Below are 19,427 nucleotides of genomic sequence, written 5' to 3'. Positions count from 1 at the left end.
TGCCACTGAGCAAAAATGACCAAGAAAAAAAAAGGATGAGGGTCGGTAATTATGCTGTGGTTGAAGTAATGAAGCCTAATTATCTGTGAAAAATAGTTGTTCCCACAAAGTGGGGAAAACAGAAGGATATAAGTGGAACTCAGGAGATGTGTTCAAGGTCCTTCTCATACCACTGTATCCTATTGTAAAAGTAATTTAAAAAAATCAGAATAGCCCCTATATGGACAGGGTTTAAATCACATCACTTAGACTACTCACTAGATAAAGAACTTGAACCAGCTGAAAGGATTGCTCCATTCCCAGCCTCGGGTGTTGTATACAATTCCAAAATAATTGTGCTGATTTTATTACTGTTGGCTTCCATGGCATCCATGCAATACAGTTCTGACCTGTAAGACTGGAGAAAACATGCAGAGAAAATTTTAAGTTTCAAAAAGAGACCAAAAATACTGTATCAATGTGTATGTGAACATACCTGTATGTGTGTATACTTCTGGGCACTAACGTATGAGCATATAATGACAGAAACAGATGCAGCCATGAGAGCTATTAATAACACAGGGCAAGTAGAACATTGGGAAGAAAGAATTGGGTCCATGAGCCTGACAACCCTGGCGCCAAAATACTTAGAACTTACTTGTTATATAAGAAAATAATCCCTTTACTTTTTTTAATTGGGGTTCTTGTTGTTTGCAATCAAGAGTATCCTAATGCATCATCATCACCATCATCATTATTATTATCCAAACTCATTAAGAGTTTGATATGTAATCCTGAACACATTATCTTATAAAAATAAACAGTGCTAATTATCATTAGCTAATTAATTTTATCCCCAATTTGCTGATGAGAATTTAGAGCAAAGAAGCTAGTTAATACTGAGAGGAGTCCCTAACTATATATAGCTTATAAATCTTTCTCCTCTATTGAAAGTATTTACCCAAAAGAGCTAAAATACTCAAGTTAATTGGAAGAGCCCCTTTCCCCTGATTAGCATTAGAGGTAAAGTGAAAATCCATGTGTCTTAGACACTGTTATCCTCTGGCTAGATAATTTAATATTTTCAGTCTGATTACCACTAGGCAGGTCATACTAAAATGGAGGCCATTCACTTTTTTGAGGGCAATGTGGCATGTGTATGGGTATGTAGGGATATATCTCTCTTTTTAATCTGATCAATCATGTGTTAATTTTATGTTTAAGTAGGTAACTATCCTGTGTCTTTCAGGTCAACTTTATTTTACACCCTGCCCTGACCATAATATATATTCAGTACCCTCCCTTTCCTTTGTCACCAAGAGTCATTCCAGTATGTGGTATAGAATGAGACTCCACAGAAGTATGTGGACTCAGGGTAAACCTTTAGAAGCTTCAGAGGGAAACAAATTTCCCAGGCCCTCTTTTGTCTTAATCTAATTGGAAAAAGAGATTCAACCCGAGAGTATTCTATAGCTTCTTCAATCAGTATTATTCTGTATATTCTTCAGCTGCTTCATTGGATACATTGTGCTTTTGTTTTTCCTAGTTTGTCATGGGAGATACTGTTATCTCATTTAGTGTGAATTATCTAGGGTAAATGCAAACAAATTAGTGGATGCTGTATTGATCTACTACATTGATCAGGATTGAAAGTCCTACTTTCAACTAGAAGAAAGAGTAAAGTTAGAATATTTTACCAACACAGCACTCATACTACAAATTTTAAAATGTGCAGGGCTAAAATGAGCAAGATATTTTTTTCTTTGTTTGAATTTTACTTTTGTTACCAATTTAGATAAATATACCTGGCAAATTTACAAAACTGTGTTAATATTTTAAGTACATTTCAAAGAAAAATCTGTATACCTTTTGTTTCCTTACCATATCCTGACCATCTTAAAAACTCCATGGTTATCTGATGTGACCACGGTTTCTAGAAAGTGACAGCACTTTCTAGATCTAAGTTCTCAATTTTAATGTCCAAAGTAGTTGTCTTTCCTACACATCTTGTCTGAATTTAGCAATTGCTAATACCGATGTCACAGTAAATGTCACTCTAAAAGATGAATTCTTTATTAGAAATCTAAAAAACAGTATTTCCTCAGTTCATGGATGTCAGCAGTTGTACAGCATCAAATCACAGCTTTTGAAATCTGGGAGTATGAAGGAAACACTACATTAAATGCAAATTTTTTGACCAACTAACTGTAGTATACATTTATCCCTAATATTCCATAACATTTTCTTTCATGTCATACTTTCTTTGTAATAAAAATGTTATGGTGTGCATGGGTGGCTCAGGTGGTTGAGCCTCTGCCTTCGGATCAAGTTGTGATCCAGGATCCTGAGGTCAGGCTCCCTGCTCGGTGGGGAGCCTGCTTCTCCCTTCCTCCCAGTTGATGCTCTCTCTGTCAATCAATCTTTGTGAACTACTTTTGGCCATTAGCAGATAAATATAGCATCAGAGTAACCTGTTGCTTTTTTGTAGTGGTGACTCCAACTTTTGAGAGTTTATATTTGAGGTATTTCAAAGTATACTGGAGTTTTGGTCTAATTCATAGGTTTTTGTTCTGGTTAGGTTCTTTTTTTTACCCCTTAGTTTAATTGTATAATCCTTAAAAGTTGATAGGTTCTCTTGAAAGCCACCTACCTAGAGGCTTTGCACAGCAGATTCAATCATTCATTCAACAAATATTTATTAAGTCCCTCTCCACTTACTAATTATATGATTTAGACCTTGGCAAATTATTTAACCTCTGTGCTTCAGTTTCCCTGTCTGTAAAATGGAGACAATATCTGTAATACACGATAATGTGTATTGTGATGTTACTGTGTCTACTAAATGAAATAATGTATGTTAAATGCTTAGTGCCTCTAAATGCTCACCAAAATGTAGCTTTATATTTATACTAGAGGTACAACTATAGCAACTTAGACTATCAAGAACCAAGCACTGCTCTAGGCTTTGGGATTCATCCTCTCTTGGAACTTTTGGATTTTGGTAGATAATGTTCCTTCAGAATATATCGGTCACACCAACATCTGCTAGCTTTAAATGGCAATAACCCTTTGCCATTAATTTCATTTTGTAGCATGTGATGAACAATCTTTTGCATATACAGTAACTTTTGGTGTCAGTGGTAATGCTTAATCTTTTGGTGGACATTTTAAACAGTTTAATTAGGTGTCTAAAATTATGTTCAAATTAAAACATGTGTCCTGCCTGAATATGATAGTAGGATGAACAGATACTTTAATTCATGAGTAAGTATACACATGTCCTGGCTGTGAAACTACTATTTAAATCCCACTTGTCTACCATTAAGATTTGGAGTTTTTCTTAATGTTTATTTCAAAATTGTTTCTGAGCTGTTAAGGTATATTTGTGAATGTACATATTAGAATCTAGGTAATATGAGAAAACTTGTTTTTATTAAAGTTGAGCTAGTCATTTAAATAGTTCTATTTGTATGTGATTTTTATAAAGCAAGAATTCTAAATTAGCCAATATTAGTATTCAGATTTGTTACTTTCTCTTTAGTTTGAATTATTATTAATTGTACCTTAACCTAATAGTTTTGTTTCCAGATTTTGACTAGAAAGCTTTTATTTTCTAATTTACAGACAGTTTAGAGAAGAAGGGCCTTTTCCAAGAACCTTACTTTAGCTACCAGCAACTTGTCAATAATATTGATATTTTAGTAGTAATTTATCATTTAAAAATTACTTTCATGTTCCTCATCTTATTGACCTATCTCAGTCATCAGAGCCACACTTTTGGGGACTATTAGAACTCAAAGTGTAACTTTTTCTTTTGAGTCTATTAAAACTAATTAATAAGAACTTTTTTTTTTTTAGAACTTTTCATTGTTATTTAAAACCTGGGTAATGCTGTTTATATGATTTTGTCTGATGTCACTGCTTTGTCTCCCGTGAAAAGGAAACAGTACAATCTGTCATACATTTCTTCTCCATTTCTCCAGGACTCCATTAGAAGGATTTTCCATATTTCTTATTAGTTCATCAACATTTTGCACTCTAACATATGGAAACTTCCTCCATAAATTGTTCTTGAAAGCTGAAATCCTTGCCACTTCAAAGTCTGTAAATAAGCTGATTTCATTCCATATTCCATACTCAAAACTGAATAGTACGATTCTTCATTATCCTCCAGAATGTTTAGTTCTGACCACTTTCAGTAACTATGAGAAGGAATTGGGTGCCATATAGCAGCACTGCCTCTTCACAACTTTACCTCCCCCACATAGGCATGGACAGTGTGTGCTCTCTGTTCTTCCGACAGAAGAGACAAGACTGGAATCTGCAGTTCAGATTTCAAACTGACATCAAAATCATCTTCACATGTCTTTCCCAATTGTCTTAATTATAACTAAGTCACACAGAGGCTTCTAGTGAATAGCCTACTTATGGGAACCTCAGTAAGAGAGAAACTTGATTTGTCACTCTTATCATCTTTTCACATAGGATGAGTTTAAAAACCTTGTCATAGTTTTGATTTTAGTCTCAGAGTCTAGTGACTAAATTAGGAATAACAATCATAATATGTATAAGCAGCTTAAGTTACCATGAATCAAAGTGGTATGGAAACTTACAGAAGAAAACCCTGCAAAACTTCATGCGGTAGAATGAAATGAAATGACAGAATGAAAACTTCTATACATAGTCTTAAGCCCTGCTCATTAAGTAATCTATATTTACTTGGCTGCAACTAAAAAGCAAGGTGTTAGTTTATTACTTGACAGATATATCCCCAGATGAATATCACCCTAGTTCTATGTGGTTTTATCCCTTAACTATGGAACATATCCCTTAACTATGTGGTTTTATCCCACATAGTTTAACTATGGATCACATATTCTCTGTTTAAGGTAGAATTTGCCAACTGAGCAAATATTAAAAGGTTTTATATTTTGCTTAAGTGATTCTGAAAGCACTATAAAAAAAGGAGAGATAGAATCAGACCTGTCATCTGAGCCATCAGTGCTCTTTTCAAACAATACAGTGGGAATGCTCCATGTGACATATAGAAGGCTGCTCTCTCTGATGTGCTAATTGTTTTTTACTATCCAGAAAATAAATACCCATAACATTTTTGTATCTCTTAATTTTTATATTTTTAATGTAAAAAGATGACATTCAATTGTTCATTTCACTGTGGCTAAAATACATCTTTGAATATTATTGTATCAGTTCTCATTGTAAGAAAAAGTAGAAATCTAAATCGAACTATGTTTTGTAAATATTTATTGTTAAAATTTAAGGACTGTTATTTTAAAAGTCTTCACATGCCCTTTAAAAAAACTAAATGGGGGATCCCTGGGTGGCGCAGCAGTTTAGCGCCTGCCTTTGGCCCAGGTAATGATCCTGGAGACCCGGGATCGAATCCCACGTCGGGCTCCCTGCATGGAGCCTGCTTCTCCCTCTGCCTATGTCTCTGCCTCTCTCTCTCTCTCTCTGTGTGTGACTATCATAAATAAATAAAAAATTTTAAAAAAAACTAAATGGAATATCCAGTATGCTTTCTATTATATAATGCTCTAAGGATAGACTTATTACTTGAAAAAATAGTAGCCATGGTTCTGGATTTTACATTGTAAAATTTGAACAAAATTAGTTAAACCAAGGTTTTTTCTAAATGTCTTTATTATGCTGTTCTTAAGAAAACAAGGGTACTCCCAATTTTGTTTCATTAGTGATTTCTGTTATTGATACAAACTGCTACATAATGTTTTTGCCAGGTGTCCATGCCAATAGCCAGCCAGTACTTTCAGTACCAGTGGTCAGGGGGTTTTGTTTTTTTAATTAAGACTATGTATTTTTTAAGTCAGCTTTAGGTTTGCAACAACAGTTGGTTCTTTTTCATTTGGCTTTGCTTACCTAGTTTTCTAGAATTCACTCTATTCTCTATGATTTCTGGTTCTGAACATATGTATAGTAAATTTTGCTTTTGAAGCACACTGTGGATAATGATTTGAATCAAAAAATAAGGCTTTATTAAAAGGGAAGAGAAAATGTGGGTATTGATGTAATAGAAGACATATGACAAAGTAAATGTGTCTTAAAACATGAATTATGGGAGAAGAGCCATTCTTAAAAAAAATAAGAAAAAATAGATGACCAAGCCCCAACATATCTTTTTCTTTTTTAAGTTTAAATTCAATTATTAGTTTCAGGGGTAATTTAGTGATTCATCAGTTGTATATAACACCCAGTTCTCATAATATCATGAGCTCTCCTTAATGCTCATCATCCAGTTACCCCAATCCCTCACACCTCTCCCCTCCAGCAATCCTGTTTGTTTCCTATAGTTAAGAGTCTCTTATGGTTTGCCTCCCTTTCTGATTTTGTCTTATTTTTCCCCCTCCCTTTCCCTATGATCCTCTGTTTTGTTTCTTCAATTCTACATATAGGTGAAATCATATGATAATTATCTTTCTCCGATTGAGTTATGTCACTTAGCATAATACCCTCAAGTTCTATCCACATCGTTGCAGATGGTAAGATTTCATTTTTTGATGGCTGAGTAGTATTCCATTGTCTATATACCACATCTTCTTTATCCAACACATTTTTTTTATTCTAAATTCCTTCTTAATATTGGTGTAGGCTACCTGTTCATGATTTCTTGAATTATTTGTCTGCCTCCTAAACAAATTACATTGAAACAACTCACCACTCTAATCTGATCATGTAAGTCTTGGGGCTATATCACTTGCATAACATTTTTTAGTAACATACCCAGTGGAGTCTACTTTACAAAATTTCTTAATTTTTTTCTTGAATTACTACAGCATTTGTTCTATTAAAGAAAACTTAACATGAGGTGGGATGAATTTATGTTAATGTAATAGGATGAATTTACATTAACATAGCCTGGGTTCATCCTGCTGCTTGATACTCCTTTTGTTTGCTCCTAATGGATTCCCTGTTTTGCCCACACCATTGCTGATAGAAATCTTTACCACTTCACTGTGGGATCCAATTGAGCTCTCTTTTCCAACTCTTTCTAGATGGTATATATACCCTAAGAAGAAACCAATATGGACTCTACATTCTGCCTTTGTCAGTTTCTTAATATGCCTGTCTCTGAACCAGCATATTGTCCTGTCCTCCAGTCTCAGAAAGCATTATTACCTCCCTAAGTCTACCTTCATGATCCAAGATTTTTCCTTCCCTCTTTTGATCAGCTTCATAATTTCCATAATTCCGTCTTCTGTATCACTTAATTTGTTCCTCTGCTTCTTCCATCCCTGTGGTCATTGCATCCAGTCAGTTTCAAATATCTTGGTTATTGCATTTTTCATTTTGGCCTGATTGGTTTTAAGCTCTTTTATCCCTGCAGTGAGGGATTCCCTAGGTGTCTTCTATGCTTTTCTTAAGCCTAGCTAATGTCCTTATAATTGTTGCTTTAAAGTGTGGAGCAGGCATATTTCCTGTTTCGATTAGATCCCTGGCTGTGACCTTTTTTTGTTCTTCCTTTTGGGATGAATTTCTCCATCTTGGCCTTTTGTCTAGGTCTCTGTCTTCTCTGTGTTAAGAAAGCAAGTTATATTTCCTGCTCCTGAGAGTAATGACTTTATGAACAAGGAGTGAGATACTGCCCAGGGCCTGGCACTTCAGGAAGTGTCTCTGGTGTATGCCTCGTGTATTCTGCCACTCTGTTATGTGTGGCTGCTCTATCCCTCAGGGCAGTCCTCTGCAGGCTTTCTCCTTGCAGGCTTTTCTCCTTGGGGAGTGTTTGGACCTTGGCCAGAGTGTGATGAGTTTCAATTCCACTTGTATTTTCAGTCTTTCCCCTGGGTCCCCAAATCTCCACTTGCTGCTCCCATGATCTCTTGCTCTTATGTCAGTTTTTTCCTCTCCCTGTTGATGCTCTTTCTTTTGTCTTCTCACATTCATGGGTCACAATGGTCTTGATAAAACATTTGTTATTGGTAGCCTGGGTGGTTCAGTGGTTTAGCCCAGGGCCTGATCCTGAAGACCTGGAATCAAGTCCCACGTCAGGCTCCCTGCATGGAGCCTGCTTCTCTCTCTGCCTGTGTCTCTGCCTCTCTGTCTCTCTGTCTCTCTCTCTCTCTCTCTCTCTCTCTCTCTCTCTGTGTGTGTGTGTGTCTCATGAATAAATAAATAAAATACTTTAAAAAATAAAGCATTTGTTTCTCTTCTTGACCTTTAATTTTAATGTTCTTTAATATTTTTTCCTCCTTTGTACTAATTTTTCAAGTGAGTGAGCTGTCAGTTTCCTTAACTTTAGCTCATTCCTTAGCTTTCTTCTTAGACTTGAGTCCCCATTATGCTGTGAAAAGAGACCCCTTAAAAGTCACTACTTTCTTTTTTCCCCAATCACCAAATCCGTTACCCTCTTTCCCATTCTAATCTCCTTGAGCTGCCTAAAGGAAAAGGGAAACAAGCTATGTTCTAGGCTAGACACTTTTGTATCTTCACAATAACCACTTAAATAAGATTTTCACTGATTAGGAAACTGAGGTTCAAATTTTGAGTAAATTATGTTCACAAAATCATTAAGTGGCAGAGCCATGATTTTGATCGCTCTTTTGAAAATTATGATCTTTCAATTATAGTAGGTAATTGCATTGTATATCCTTTTCTTTACATTTCAATGATTTTTAGCCTCTGGGATGTTATCCTGTATCTGCCTTCTTCCATCTCTGGCTACTCCTTTACTGATTGATTCTTTTTATTCAAGATCCTTAGTCTGTACCTTGAACCTGCATTTTTTAATGTCTTGTTACATTGCCAACTGCCTACTTTCCCTTTTAGTTTTATCTGTCATCACCTGAAAGTCCAAAATTTTGAAGTCCAAACCCATTACTGTTTCCTTTAAATCAACACTCTCTATAACTTGTGAATTTTTCCCCCTTGTCAGTCATTTCCCTTTTCATCTAAGCCAGAAACATCAGTTAACTTTATTTTTCACTTTTCATTATTCCTTGGCTTGATAGCCAGCATGGTAGCATGTGCTCTCACTTCTTATTTTCATATACATATGTAACATGTGTGGGGGATTTTTTCATATGTTTTTAGAATAGATTCTTTCCTTTGCATTTATTTTGCTTCAAGCCTGGACAATTGTAGTAGCCTACTGTGTAATTTCCCTTTTATTATTTCTCTTTATATTACTATCAAATTTATATTACAGGCCATTGCTTCATCATGTTAAAAAGCCTTCAGAGGCTTCCAGTTACATATAAGGTAGAAAATAAACTTCTTGCCTTAAAATTCAGTGCTATTCCTACTACAGTTTGGTTCCAGACTTGTTCTCAAACCCAAAATAGTTCCCCTATTTCCTGAAAATTGCCTTTTTTTTGTATTATAATGCTTTTGCTCATATACTATATCAAGTAAAATATTCATCTCCAGTGTTCCCCTCATTCTGAGCTATCTAAACTTGTACCATTCCTTCAAAGTAGATATCCCAGGAAAACTTGTCTAAGTGTCCTGTCCCACAGTGATTTTTCCTTTCCTGAACTACTGAAGTGCTTATTTTTCATACTTGTTCATTTAGGCCCTGTCATACTCGATTACTAGTTATTTGTGTACCTATCTTATCTCCCCAGATAAACTTTAGATTTTCTTAGAGCAAAAATGTATACTTCTCAGTGTCTATCACTGAGTACCTTGCATATATACCTTGCACTTAATACATTTTAAATGAAGATATAGATCATTTTAATATATTTTGAGTCAGTGTTTCAGAAATGCTTTTAAAGCAGATACATACCTATCTACACATATATACAGCATACATACATCTGTTTTACAAACTAGTCTTTGAGTGTCTATCTTTATATTTAAATCTAAAGTTAAATGGATACTTTTAAAAATCACATTACTGGGGCATCTGGGTGGCTCCGTTGGTTCAGCATCTGACTCTTAATTTCAGCTCAGGTCATGATCTCAGGGTTGTGAGATCAAGTTCCTAGTCTTCACTGAGCATGGAGTGCAGACAGACACACACACACACACACACACTCACACACACACACACGCTCACACACATGCTCTCTTTTAAATAAAAATAAAACACCTTACTAAAGAATTTAAGATTTTTAATATGAATATATACATTTATGGTCTTCCAGAGAAATATGAATCTTTATATATCCAATCTATTTTTATAACAGGAATTTTATTTATCCCACTGTAACAGTCCTTTAAAACTATTTTTTAAATAAAATCCATTTTGATCAATAGTTTTCTTCCAGATGACAAAAACTTCCCTTTATTCTATGGAGCCAATTCATTGTAGGACTGACACTATCATAATTTATCTTCGAGTTGAAAGACAAAAATGTCTTAGAATTATTCCCATGTGAAAGAAAAGGAACTATATATACTATGACTCTAACAATTCAGATAATTCTGCAAGTTGAACAGTGAAGAGATAATGGAGTAAAATGTGTGTAGATTAAGCAATCAAAATAAACTAATAATTTTGAAACTTAAGCTTATTTTGGAAATGTAAAAAAAAAAAATGAATCAAACAAATGACGAACTATTGGCCTTGAACAACTCAGCTGTAAAATTGCAAGCATGACCTTCCTTACATGGCACTAACCTTCTCCTTATTACTGGCACTCAGTAACCATGCTCCTACATCATCTAGAATAGGGATTCCTAACCTGCAGTCCTTACTTAGGCTTCAGGCATTTAATTTATAATTTAAAAATGTGTATGTGAATTTTTCTGGGAAGAAGTTCTGTAGTTTTAATCAGTTTAAGATCTTCACTAAAACTACACATAATGCCTGTTCCTTTTTCCTTCTGATAAAGCCTTTCAGCTGTCTTAGTCTTAATCTCCTTTCCTAAGTTTGTTCTTTAGGGCTAATATCACTACATCCTTCACCTCTTTCTTATCTAACAGGAATTCTAGACCCTTCAACAATCTTATCAGGTCCTGATTTCCTTTATCCAGATAAATTCTAGTTTGTCAGTATGCCCCACAAAATGTGACATCCAGAATCAGACACTTTTATAGTGAATTATGTGGAAAGTAGTGCCTTTTCTGACACTTTGTACAGCCTTCCCCTTTTCTGGAAACTGTTAGTATAGACTAATATTAATATTCATGATTTCCTTTGTCTGTGAGACACCACATGCATACTCTCACTCTGCTGAGAGCCCTAGTCCAGATTAGTAATGTGCTATGTGTTCTAGGGATTTCTCTGTACCATTCTTCTAAAACTGTATTAAAAATAAAAAAAATACTTACACCACTTATTAAACAAACGTATGGTTATTCAACAAATCTCTTACTGTGTTTTCTTTTGTAGTTCATTGCTTACGTAACAAGATAGGAATTCAGATGGTTGCCAGCTTGCTTACTGAAGAAAATTATAATCTGATCTTATGCCTTTTCCTATTTCATTCACATCCCTTGACCCTTCACTTTGATAGCCCTTCTGAAGTAATCTTCCTATCCAGAGAAATCCCAGGCTTGAAAACTGATGCCTCCTTTCCTCATAAAACCAACAGAGTTGGCTTATTTCAACCTGTGTCCTTCATTTTCAGGATTGAGTTTAAAGCTGTATGACTGTGTTCATGCTTACTCCTCTGTATATGAGTGATCTTGGAGACTTCAAATTAGGTGAAAGATTAAATTCCTAAAACATGTATTTCTTAGGAAATTATCAACAACATTATTTTTAGGATGCTTACATGAGGCAAATACCAATGTTCATTTGTAACTAAGAAGCACCAAATGATATTAAAACACATATATCATATAGAGAATTATGTATTATTTAATGGATCATTTAGTGTTTTTTAATATTTTGTATAGTTTTATAAATTGATTAGAATTAGTTTTACATTCTGAAATATTGATTTACAAGTAGTTATAAATAAAAAAGCTATTAAATAATATTTAGTTGGTGTCCCTTGGGGTTTGAATTACTTAGATTAAAATTAAGCACTGCAAATACTTCTGAAATATTCTTTTAAATGGAGGAATTTTGGGAAAAAAATCAAACCTGATAATTTTTACTAAGTAGATGAAATTAAAACATACAGTCAACTCTCGATTATTCAAACTAATGGAGGAAAGGATGGAACAAGCATTACTATTTCTTTAGTTCCTGCCCCCCTCAGATAATTGCTGAGAGTCTCATTCCAAACAAATTGTTTGGCTTTCCATCTTGACCATGTTGTATTTCCTAGCTTTGTATCCAGGATGCAGTCTGAAATATGGCTTATGATTGAGTTGACTAGAAAGTTTCATGTTATCACATTCTGCCCTTCTTATATACATTTTTGAAATTAGTGCTTTAGCACTGCTTTTGTACTATTAAAATTCACATGAGAAACTGATAACATTGCCATTAGGATATTATCCTCATGGCTCATAAAATTAGTTTTATATTAAAAAATCTTATCTTTGAATTACAATTTATAGATAATTATAAACTTTCAAAGGCATTACCTCATGGTACCAAATTGCTTTGTAATTTTTTAATATAAAAATTTTATGAGACTTTTTTATCTAGAAGAGTCATAAAAATTCTTCTAACTTTTTGAATTCTTAATGGGTGCAATATTTCTGAGTACTATATGTGTTTGTAAAAGGGAAGAAATGCTGAAGGAATTTATGTGTGAAAACAGTATGTTGCGTGTATATAATACATCATTTTCTCTACTAATTAACTGCACACAGTGTGCTATTATCCAGACATAAGTATTCATGGGAACGCATGTATCTGGATAACTACGAGTTGAAATAAACACACCTGCCTTTTATTTCAATAACTGCACATTCAAATCCACATAAGGTATTTATTTGAATGTGACCTCCATATACATGAGAAAACATTGGTTTCAGTGTTCAATTTTTTTTGTTGATGTTTTGTTGTTGTTGATTTAAATCTAAGATAGGTACAAACTGTGGATAATGCTTCTCTGGAAAACTTTGCATGCAGGGAAAAGGAAATTCAAAGATAAATCCTATGAAAAAAAAACATTAAAATTGATTTGTCTTCTTACATTTTTGCCTCACTATATGTTGAAGCTAAATTTTTATAGAATGTAATGATGCCTAAAGTGTGTATAGACCATAAACCTGCCTGGAACTGGGCCTACTTTAAGTTAAATTTTAATTTTTTTTCTTTACAGAATAAATTTGTTGATCTTTGATTTGGAGAATCTTATTCTCAAGCTTTTTCCTTAAATAGTGTATTAGACTATGTCTTTAAGAAATCATGTTTTTTTATTAGGCAGTGGAAAAGCATTTGCTACAGGCTTATTTTAAAATCTGTATAGTAGTTCCTCCCCCAGCCACCACTACCATGTAAGCCGTATTTCCGTATAGTTAGTTTTACCTGACATGAGCCAGAAAATTGAATTAGGATTTCTTTAGGAGTCTTAACTTTGAATTTCCTACTTTTCATTGCATGTAAACTATCAACCACAAGTAATAGTTTCAGCTCAAGTTCTAGCTTGTATTTTGCATGTTAAAGCTATAAAAAGTCTATTAATGCTGGAAAGAATTTATGGCTATTGTTCTGCTATTGCCTAATTGTTAAAATTTATAAATAAAGACTGACTTTATTTATGTAGACTTGTCTTTCTGCCTTAGGGAGTGAACTACTTTATGTCCAAGGGTATCCTAGATGACTCACCAAAGGAAATAGCAAAGTTTATCTTCTGTACAAGAACACTAAATTGGAAAAAACTGAGAATCTATCTTGATGAAAGGTAAAAACAATTTTTTTAAGTTTTCATCAGAAATTAGTAAAGCTTAATTCATTAAAAGCATTACTTTACTTTTAAAACCATACTACATTTCAGTCATCTAGTGGAGAAATTTTTCTTGCAGCTATTTATAGCTGCCATTGTAGCCTGAAAATGCAGTCTGTAAACAAATGAATATGACTGTGCTCTAACAAAATTTTATTTGCAAAAATAGATAGTAGGCCATATTTGGCCTAGTAGCTATAATTTTCCTATCCCTACCTTAAACAATTGATAGAAATTAAAGATTATGGTCATATAATCATAGTTAAGTTCAGCAAGAATTGGAACCATATTATAACAAAGGATGGCTATTTATTAGAATGCCATTGATAAAAATATGTATGTATATATAAAAATTATATATATACACACACATACATACATATATTTAGTCAAATATATACACATATATGTACACACATATACACAAGTATTTGTATAATTATAGATAGCCTAAATGTATATAAGTAGAATTGTTACATCCATAAGATGGGATACTGTTGAGCCATTAAAAAGAATGACTTAGATCTGTGTGCAAAGACATAGAAAACTGTTCACAGTATATCATATGAAATAAAAACAAATACTAGAAAAAATATATACTATATGTTGACATTTTATTTTTAAGCCTACATAAATAGTTGTTACCTTTGGTGGTGTGGATTGGTGTGGAAAGTGAGAACTCTTATTATTTTTATAGGTAAAAACATAAAGAATTCTGTTACTGTTTGAATTTAGCCAAAAAGACACTTGAAAAGAAGCTGGCCCTTTTAATATTGCAAAATTTATTTTTAATTCATTTTATATTTAGAATTACTAAAGTCTAAATAGAATTACTAAATTTACCTTACTTTATTATAACCTATCCACAAGAGATTTAAAAATTAATCAGAGTTGTATTTTTTTAATTTTAAGGATTATGTATATTTTGTAGGAGTAGGTGATCTAGAATCAGTAATAAAATATTTTCACCCAAAAACATAATTTATGAGTCTTTATCATTTTTTAAGTGGAGAAATGTTAACTAAAGCTGTATCTTTTTCTTTTTTCCACTAGGAGAGATGTCTTGGATGACCTTGTAACATTGCATAATTTTAGAAATCAATTTTTGCCCAATGCACTGAGAGAATTTTTTCGTCATATCCATGCCCCTGAAGAGCGTGGAGAATATCTTGAAACTCTCATAACAAAGTTCTCACATAGATTCTGTGCTTGTAACCCTGATTTAATGCGAGAACTTGGCCTTAGTCCTGGTAAGAATATATATAGTGACTTTCTTCTATCCCCCTTCCCATCTCCAGGTAAAAATAGTTGTACATGAGGCATTTTTTTCTCACCATGGGGAAACATTCTTTCAGTAATTACGAATACTTCTTTTACTACTTGTAGCAATGACTAATTCTATAGAATACAACATTTATGTGAGCTTAGAATAGTTTATCATGCTTGTCATTTATATGTAGTAAACACACTTGTAGGAAGAAAGACTTAGCTATAAATTCATTAAAATTCTTATTTGAGAATTACATATTATTACTAATTTAACTAAAAACTTGAGAAATTATTTTTGAAGCTTTTCATAGTCCACATACTACATAGGTTAACACCTAGAATTTTTCTACTAAAATTTTTTAATACAACTAATTTTTATAACTTGTGTGTATAAGTATGTATCTACGTGCGCACAAGATAGCCTGAGTATCCTGTGTATTTCTTCATTTGACAGAGCTCTACTTTTCTTGTTATCTCAAAAATTTTATTGTGTTTATTAAGTGGAGATTATAAAACATTTACCCATCATATGAAATTTGTTGAAAATGCTTTTATAAGACAAAATGTTCAATTTTGCTTTATTAAGACTGCAGGAATCTGAAATAAAAACCCCATAGTAGTAGCAAGTAGTTGTAGCAAATAATAGTAGCAAGTATCTTGAGGTTTGTTATTGTTTTGATAGTAAACATCCGATATTGCCTTGGGCATATATAAAGACATTTTGTTGTTGTTGCATGCTACTCAGGTTTAGCAATCTTTTCTCTAAAAATTTACTTTTGAAATTGATACATAAATTCCATGGACCTTTAAAATGCATACCTAAAATGAGGATATTAAGTTAATAATCTTATAAGTTGTTTACTTTTTATTTTTGAGTACTAAGTTAATACATGTCTTTGTCATTAAATACTTCCCAGTTACATATATATATTTTTTTTTAATTTAAAGATTTTATTCATTTATTCATGAGAGACACAGAGAGAGAGGCAGAGACACAGGCAGAGGGAGAAGCAGGTTCCATGCAGGGAGCCCGATGTGGGACTCGATCCCTGGTCTCCAGGATCAGCCCTGGGCTGAAGGCTGCGCTAAACCTCTGAGCCACCTGGGCTGCCCCCCAATTATATTTTTATAAAAAACATTTTATGTAAATATGTGGCTTTTTTTTAATGGGAAGATAGATATACTAACATTTCAAGTGTATTTTATGGATAGTTGAATGGAAATATCACATTTGAAAGCAATGATGAAAATAAAGCCAATTCTAAAATTATTAAATTTAGAATGAGCTTTCACTATAAAATCTTGAACTATTCTAAAATTATTTATTAGTTGGGGGATCCCTGGGTGGCGCAGCGGTTTAGTGCCTGCCTTTGGCCCAGGGCGCGATCCTGGAGACCTGGGATCGAATCCCACGTCGGGCTCCCGGTGCGTGGAGCCTGCTTCTCCCTCTGCCTATGTCTCTGCCTCTCTCTCTCTCTCTCTCTCTCTCTCTCTCTCTCTGACTATCATAAATAAATAAAAATTAAAAAATAAAATAAAATAAAATTATTTATTAGTTAAAGAAAATACTCAGTGAATTGTTAGTTGGGATGATCAACCATCCTTGTTTGTCCAGGACTGAAGAGTTTCCCAGGACACAGGATTTTCTTTTTTCTTTTTTTTTTTTTCCAATAAATTTATTTTTTATTGGTGTTCAATTTGTCAACATACAGAATAACACCCAGTGCTCATCCCGTCAAGTGCCCACCAAAGTGCCGGCCACCCAGTCACCGCCACCCCCCGCCCACCTCCCCTTCCACCACCCCTAGTTCGTTTCCCAGAGTTAGGAGTCTATCATGTTCAGGACACAGGATTTTCAATGCTAAAACTGGAAAAGGCTCAGGCAAACTGGGATGAGTTGGTCATTCTGTATAGTGATGATCTAATCTCAATTTCTTTAAATTATGAAGATTATCATATTAGATAATGCCTTTGGGATATTTTTCAAACCACCTAATAATTGGAGGTGTTTATTTTTAATTCCAGATGCTGTCTATGTACTGTGCTACTCTTTGATTCTACTTTCCATTGACCTCACTAGCCCTCATGTGAAGAATAAAATGTCAAAAAGAGAATTTATTCGAAATACCCGTCGTGCTGCTCAAAACATTAGTGAAGATTTTGTAGGGCACCTGTATGACAACATCTACCTTATTGGCCATGTGGCTGCATAAAAGCACAATTGCTAGGACTTCAACTATTAACTTCAAACTAAAGTTACCCAAGGACTTATTTAGCAGATATGGGGGTTACATTAGTGCTGGTCATTCTAGCCTCTATATACAATCAAGCTCGAGTGTACACCTTTTTTTTTCTTTTACTATTTTCTTTTTTAGTAATTTCCTTGGGGAACTAAAGAATTTTGCAGAATTTTTCTTAATTTTGCTTATCATGTTTTGCACAAAGCAGAGCCATTGTCTGACCCAGCTGTTTAAGAATGTTAAACTGACATACTCTAAAAGATGGTATATTTGTGCATTAGATTTGCTTGAAAAACTACTCATTTTCATTCTTTTTTTAAAATACCATGTAATGTGTACATATTTAACTAAAGAGATTTATAATCATAATTATTTTATTGTAAAGATTTTAACTAAAGCCTTTTCTTTTTCTCTCAAACTGAGTTCTGAAATTTATTTGATTGTGATCTGAGCTTATTACTATCTTCATAAAAGTTGGATCTCACTTGGATAAAAACCAATACCAGTTTCTCTTTCCTTTGAACTTTGAAAAGAGTATTGATTTATTACTAGTAATAAGCAAAACAAGCACTTATTTTTATAGTATAAATTCATCACTTAACCTTCCATTTTTAAAAGTTCTGGGTTACTCTTTTCTCATTAAGTCCTTTAAAGCATTTGAGATAGCAAATTATGTTAAAATCTGGGATTCATATATATAGGAACAGAATGGTTTTAGAACTTATATCTTTTGTGATTAGTCAAGCTTTACCATTCTCTTAACTTGATGATTTCTGTTTAGAATCAGTTGACAAAGGGATATTATAAATGAATAAATTATCTTTATTCATTCATTCATTCAATAAATATTTACTAAGGGCCTTCTGTGTACTAAACACTGGGCTGGGTAGTGGCAATACCTAGACATAGGCCCTGCCTTCATAGATATTACATGAGTGGTAACGAAAAGAAAAATAGTGCTTCATGGAGAGCAAGTGTATAAACATAGCTTAATTAACAATTATAATTATGAAATATGTAGCATTGAAATGATAAAGAACAGTATATTTATTTATATGTAAGTCAGAAGTTTCCTGGGAATACTCCTAAGTAAAAAGCAACAGCTTTGAAATGAAACACTATGTGATGAGTAGAGCTGCTAGCCAAGGGGGAGGAACTCAGAAGAGTAGAAACTTTTTACCAGAAGTGTACAGTCCCAGCTTCTTTCCAGATCTGGTCCTAACTGAATAGTGGTTGGTAATAAGAATTTTCAGTGAGAAGACATAGGTAGTGACAGTTTTGGAAGTCAAAGGGACTTTTAGGCTGGAAGCAAACAAGTTCTCAGATCTTGAGGAAAATACCTAAATTTTCACATGTGCATAATTTTGAATTCCATGACAAAATAATTCTTTGTAATTTTTAACTTCAAAACTAATTTATTGAAAACTTTGAGAAGACCAACAGTAATGATAACATTGTATCATTTGTATTTTCCCATGAATGGCAGGCATCTTGCCCTATCTCTTTTTTTTCCTATCCCTGTCTCTCCCTTACCATTAGGTTTTTCTCTACCTCTGTTTTAGTTGTATTCTCTTTTCTTTCCTTATATTTCTTTTTTGTATCCTACATTTCCAACTTTCCCCTTTTTCCTGTTCTTATTTTTTTCTGCCCTGGCCAGATTATATATGTAGATTGGCAGTATTATTTTTTTAACATTTTTTAATGAAAATTTTCAAGCATGAAAATTAAAATATTTTATAGAGAGTACCTATATAACCACTATGTGGATACTACAATTAGAGTATTACTGCATTCACTTTAGCAGATATTTATCCATCCCTCAGTTCATCAATCAACCCATCTTATTGTTTTGATACAGGTAATATAAGTTTCAGACACCAGCACACTTTGTTCCTATAGAATTCAACTTGTATATGATTAGCTAGAGATCCACTTTTTAAAAATTCTTTTTTCTTTATAGGTAAAATTTACATTCAATGAAATGCAAAAATATTAAGTGTACTAATCCATGAATCGTAATAAATCCATGTACTTGAGTAAACAAAGCCCATATCAAGATATTCAACCTTACATAACCTATTTACAGTTAATATTTGTACCCCTTCACTTAACATATAGAAACCTTGTAACCATATAGGTATGTTTACCCAATTCCTACATTTGTTAT

General features: G+C 33.4%; 1 protein-coding gene across 2 annotated transcripts in view; it reads left to right on the top strand.

The window, feature by feature from the left end:
- Positions 1-17,678, top strand: part of FBXO8 (F-box protein 8) — a 48,551-nt gene extending 30,873 nt beyond the window's left edge. For both annotated transcript variants that reach the window (XM_035721525.2, XM_035721529.2), the window contains exons 4-6: positions 13,591-13,709; positions 14,805-15,001; positions 17,046-17,678. In XM_035721525.2, coding sequence (XP_035577418.2) covers positions 13,591-13,709; positions 14,805-15,001; positions 17,046-17,233 — 504 coding nt within the window. In that variant the 3' untranslated portion in view covers positions 17,234-17,678. The remainder of the gene's footprint in view (positions 1-13,590; positions 13,710-14,804; positions 15,002-17,045) is intronic.
- The last annotated feature ends 1,749 nt before the right edge of the window (positions 17,679-19,427 follow it).

Source organism: Canis lupus, chromosome 25, assembly GCF_003254725.2.
Source record: "Canis lupus dingo isolate Sandy chromosome 25, ASM325472v2, whole genome shotgun sequence".
NCBI lineage: Eukaryota > Metazoa > Chordata > Mammalia > Carnivora > Canidae > Canis > Canis lupus.
The sequence above is the reverse complement of the archived record's forward strand: the minus strand, read 5'-3'. Positions and strand labels throughout refer to the sequence as shown.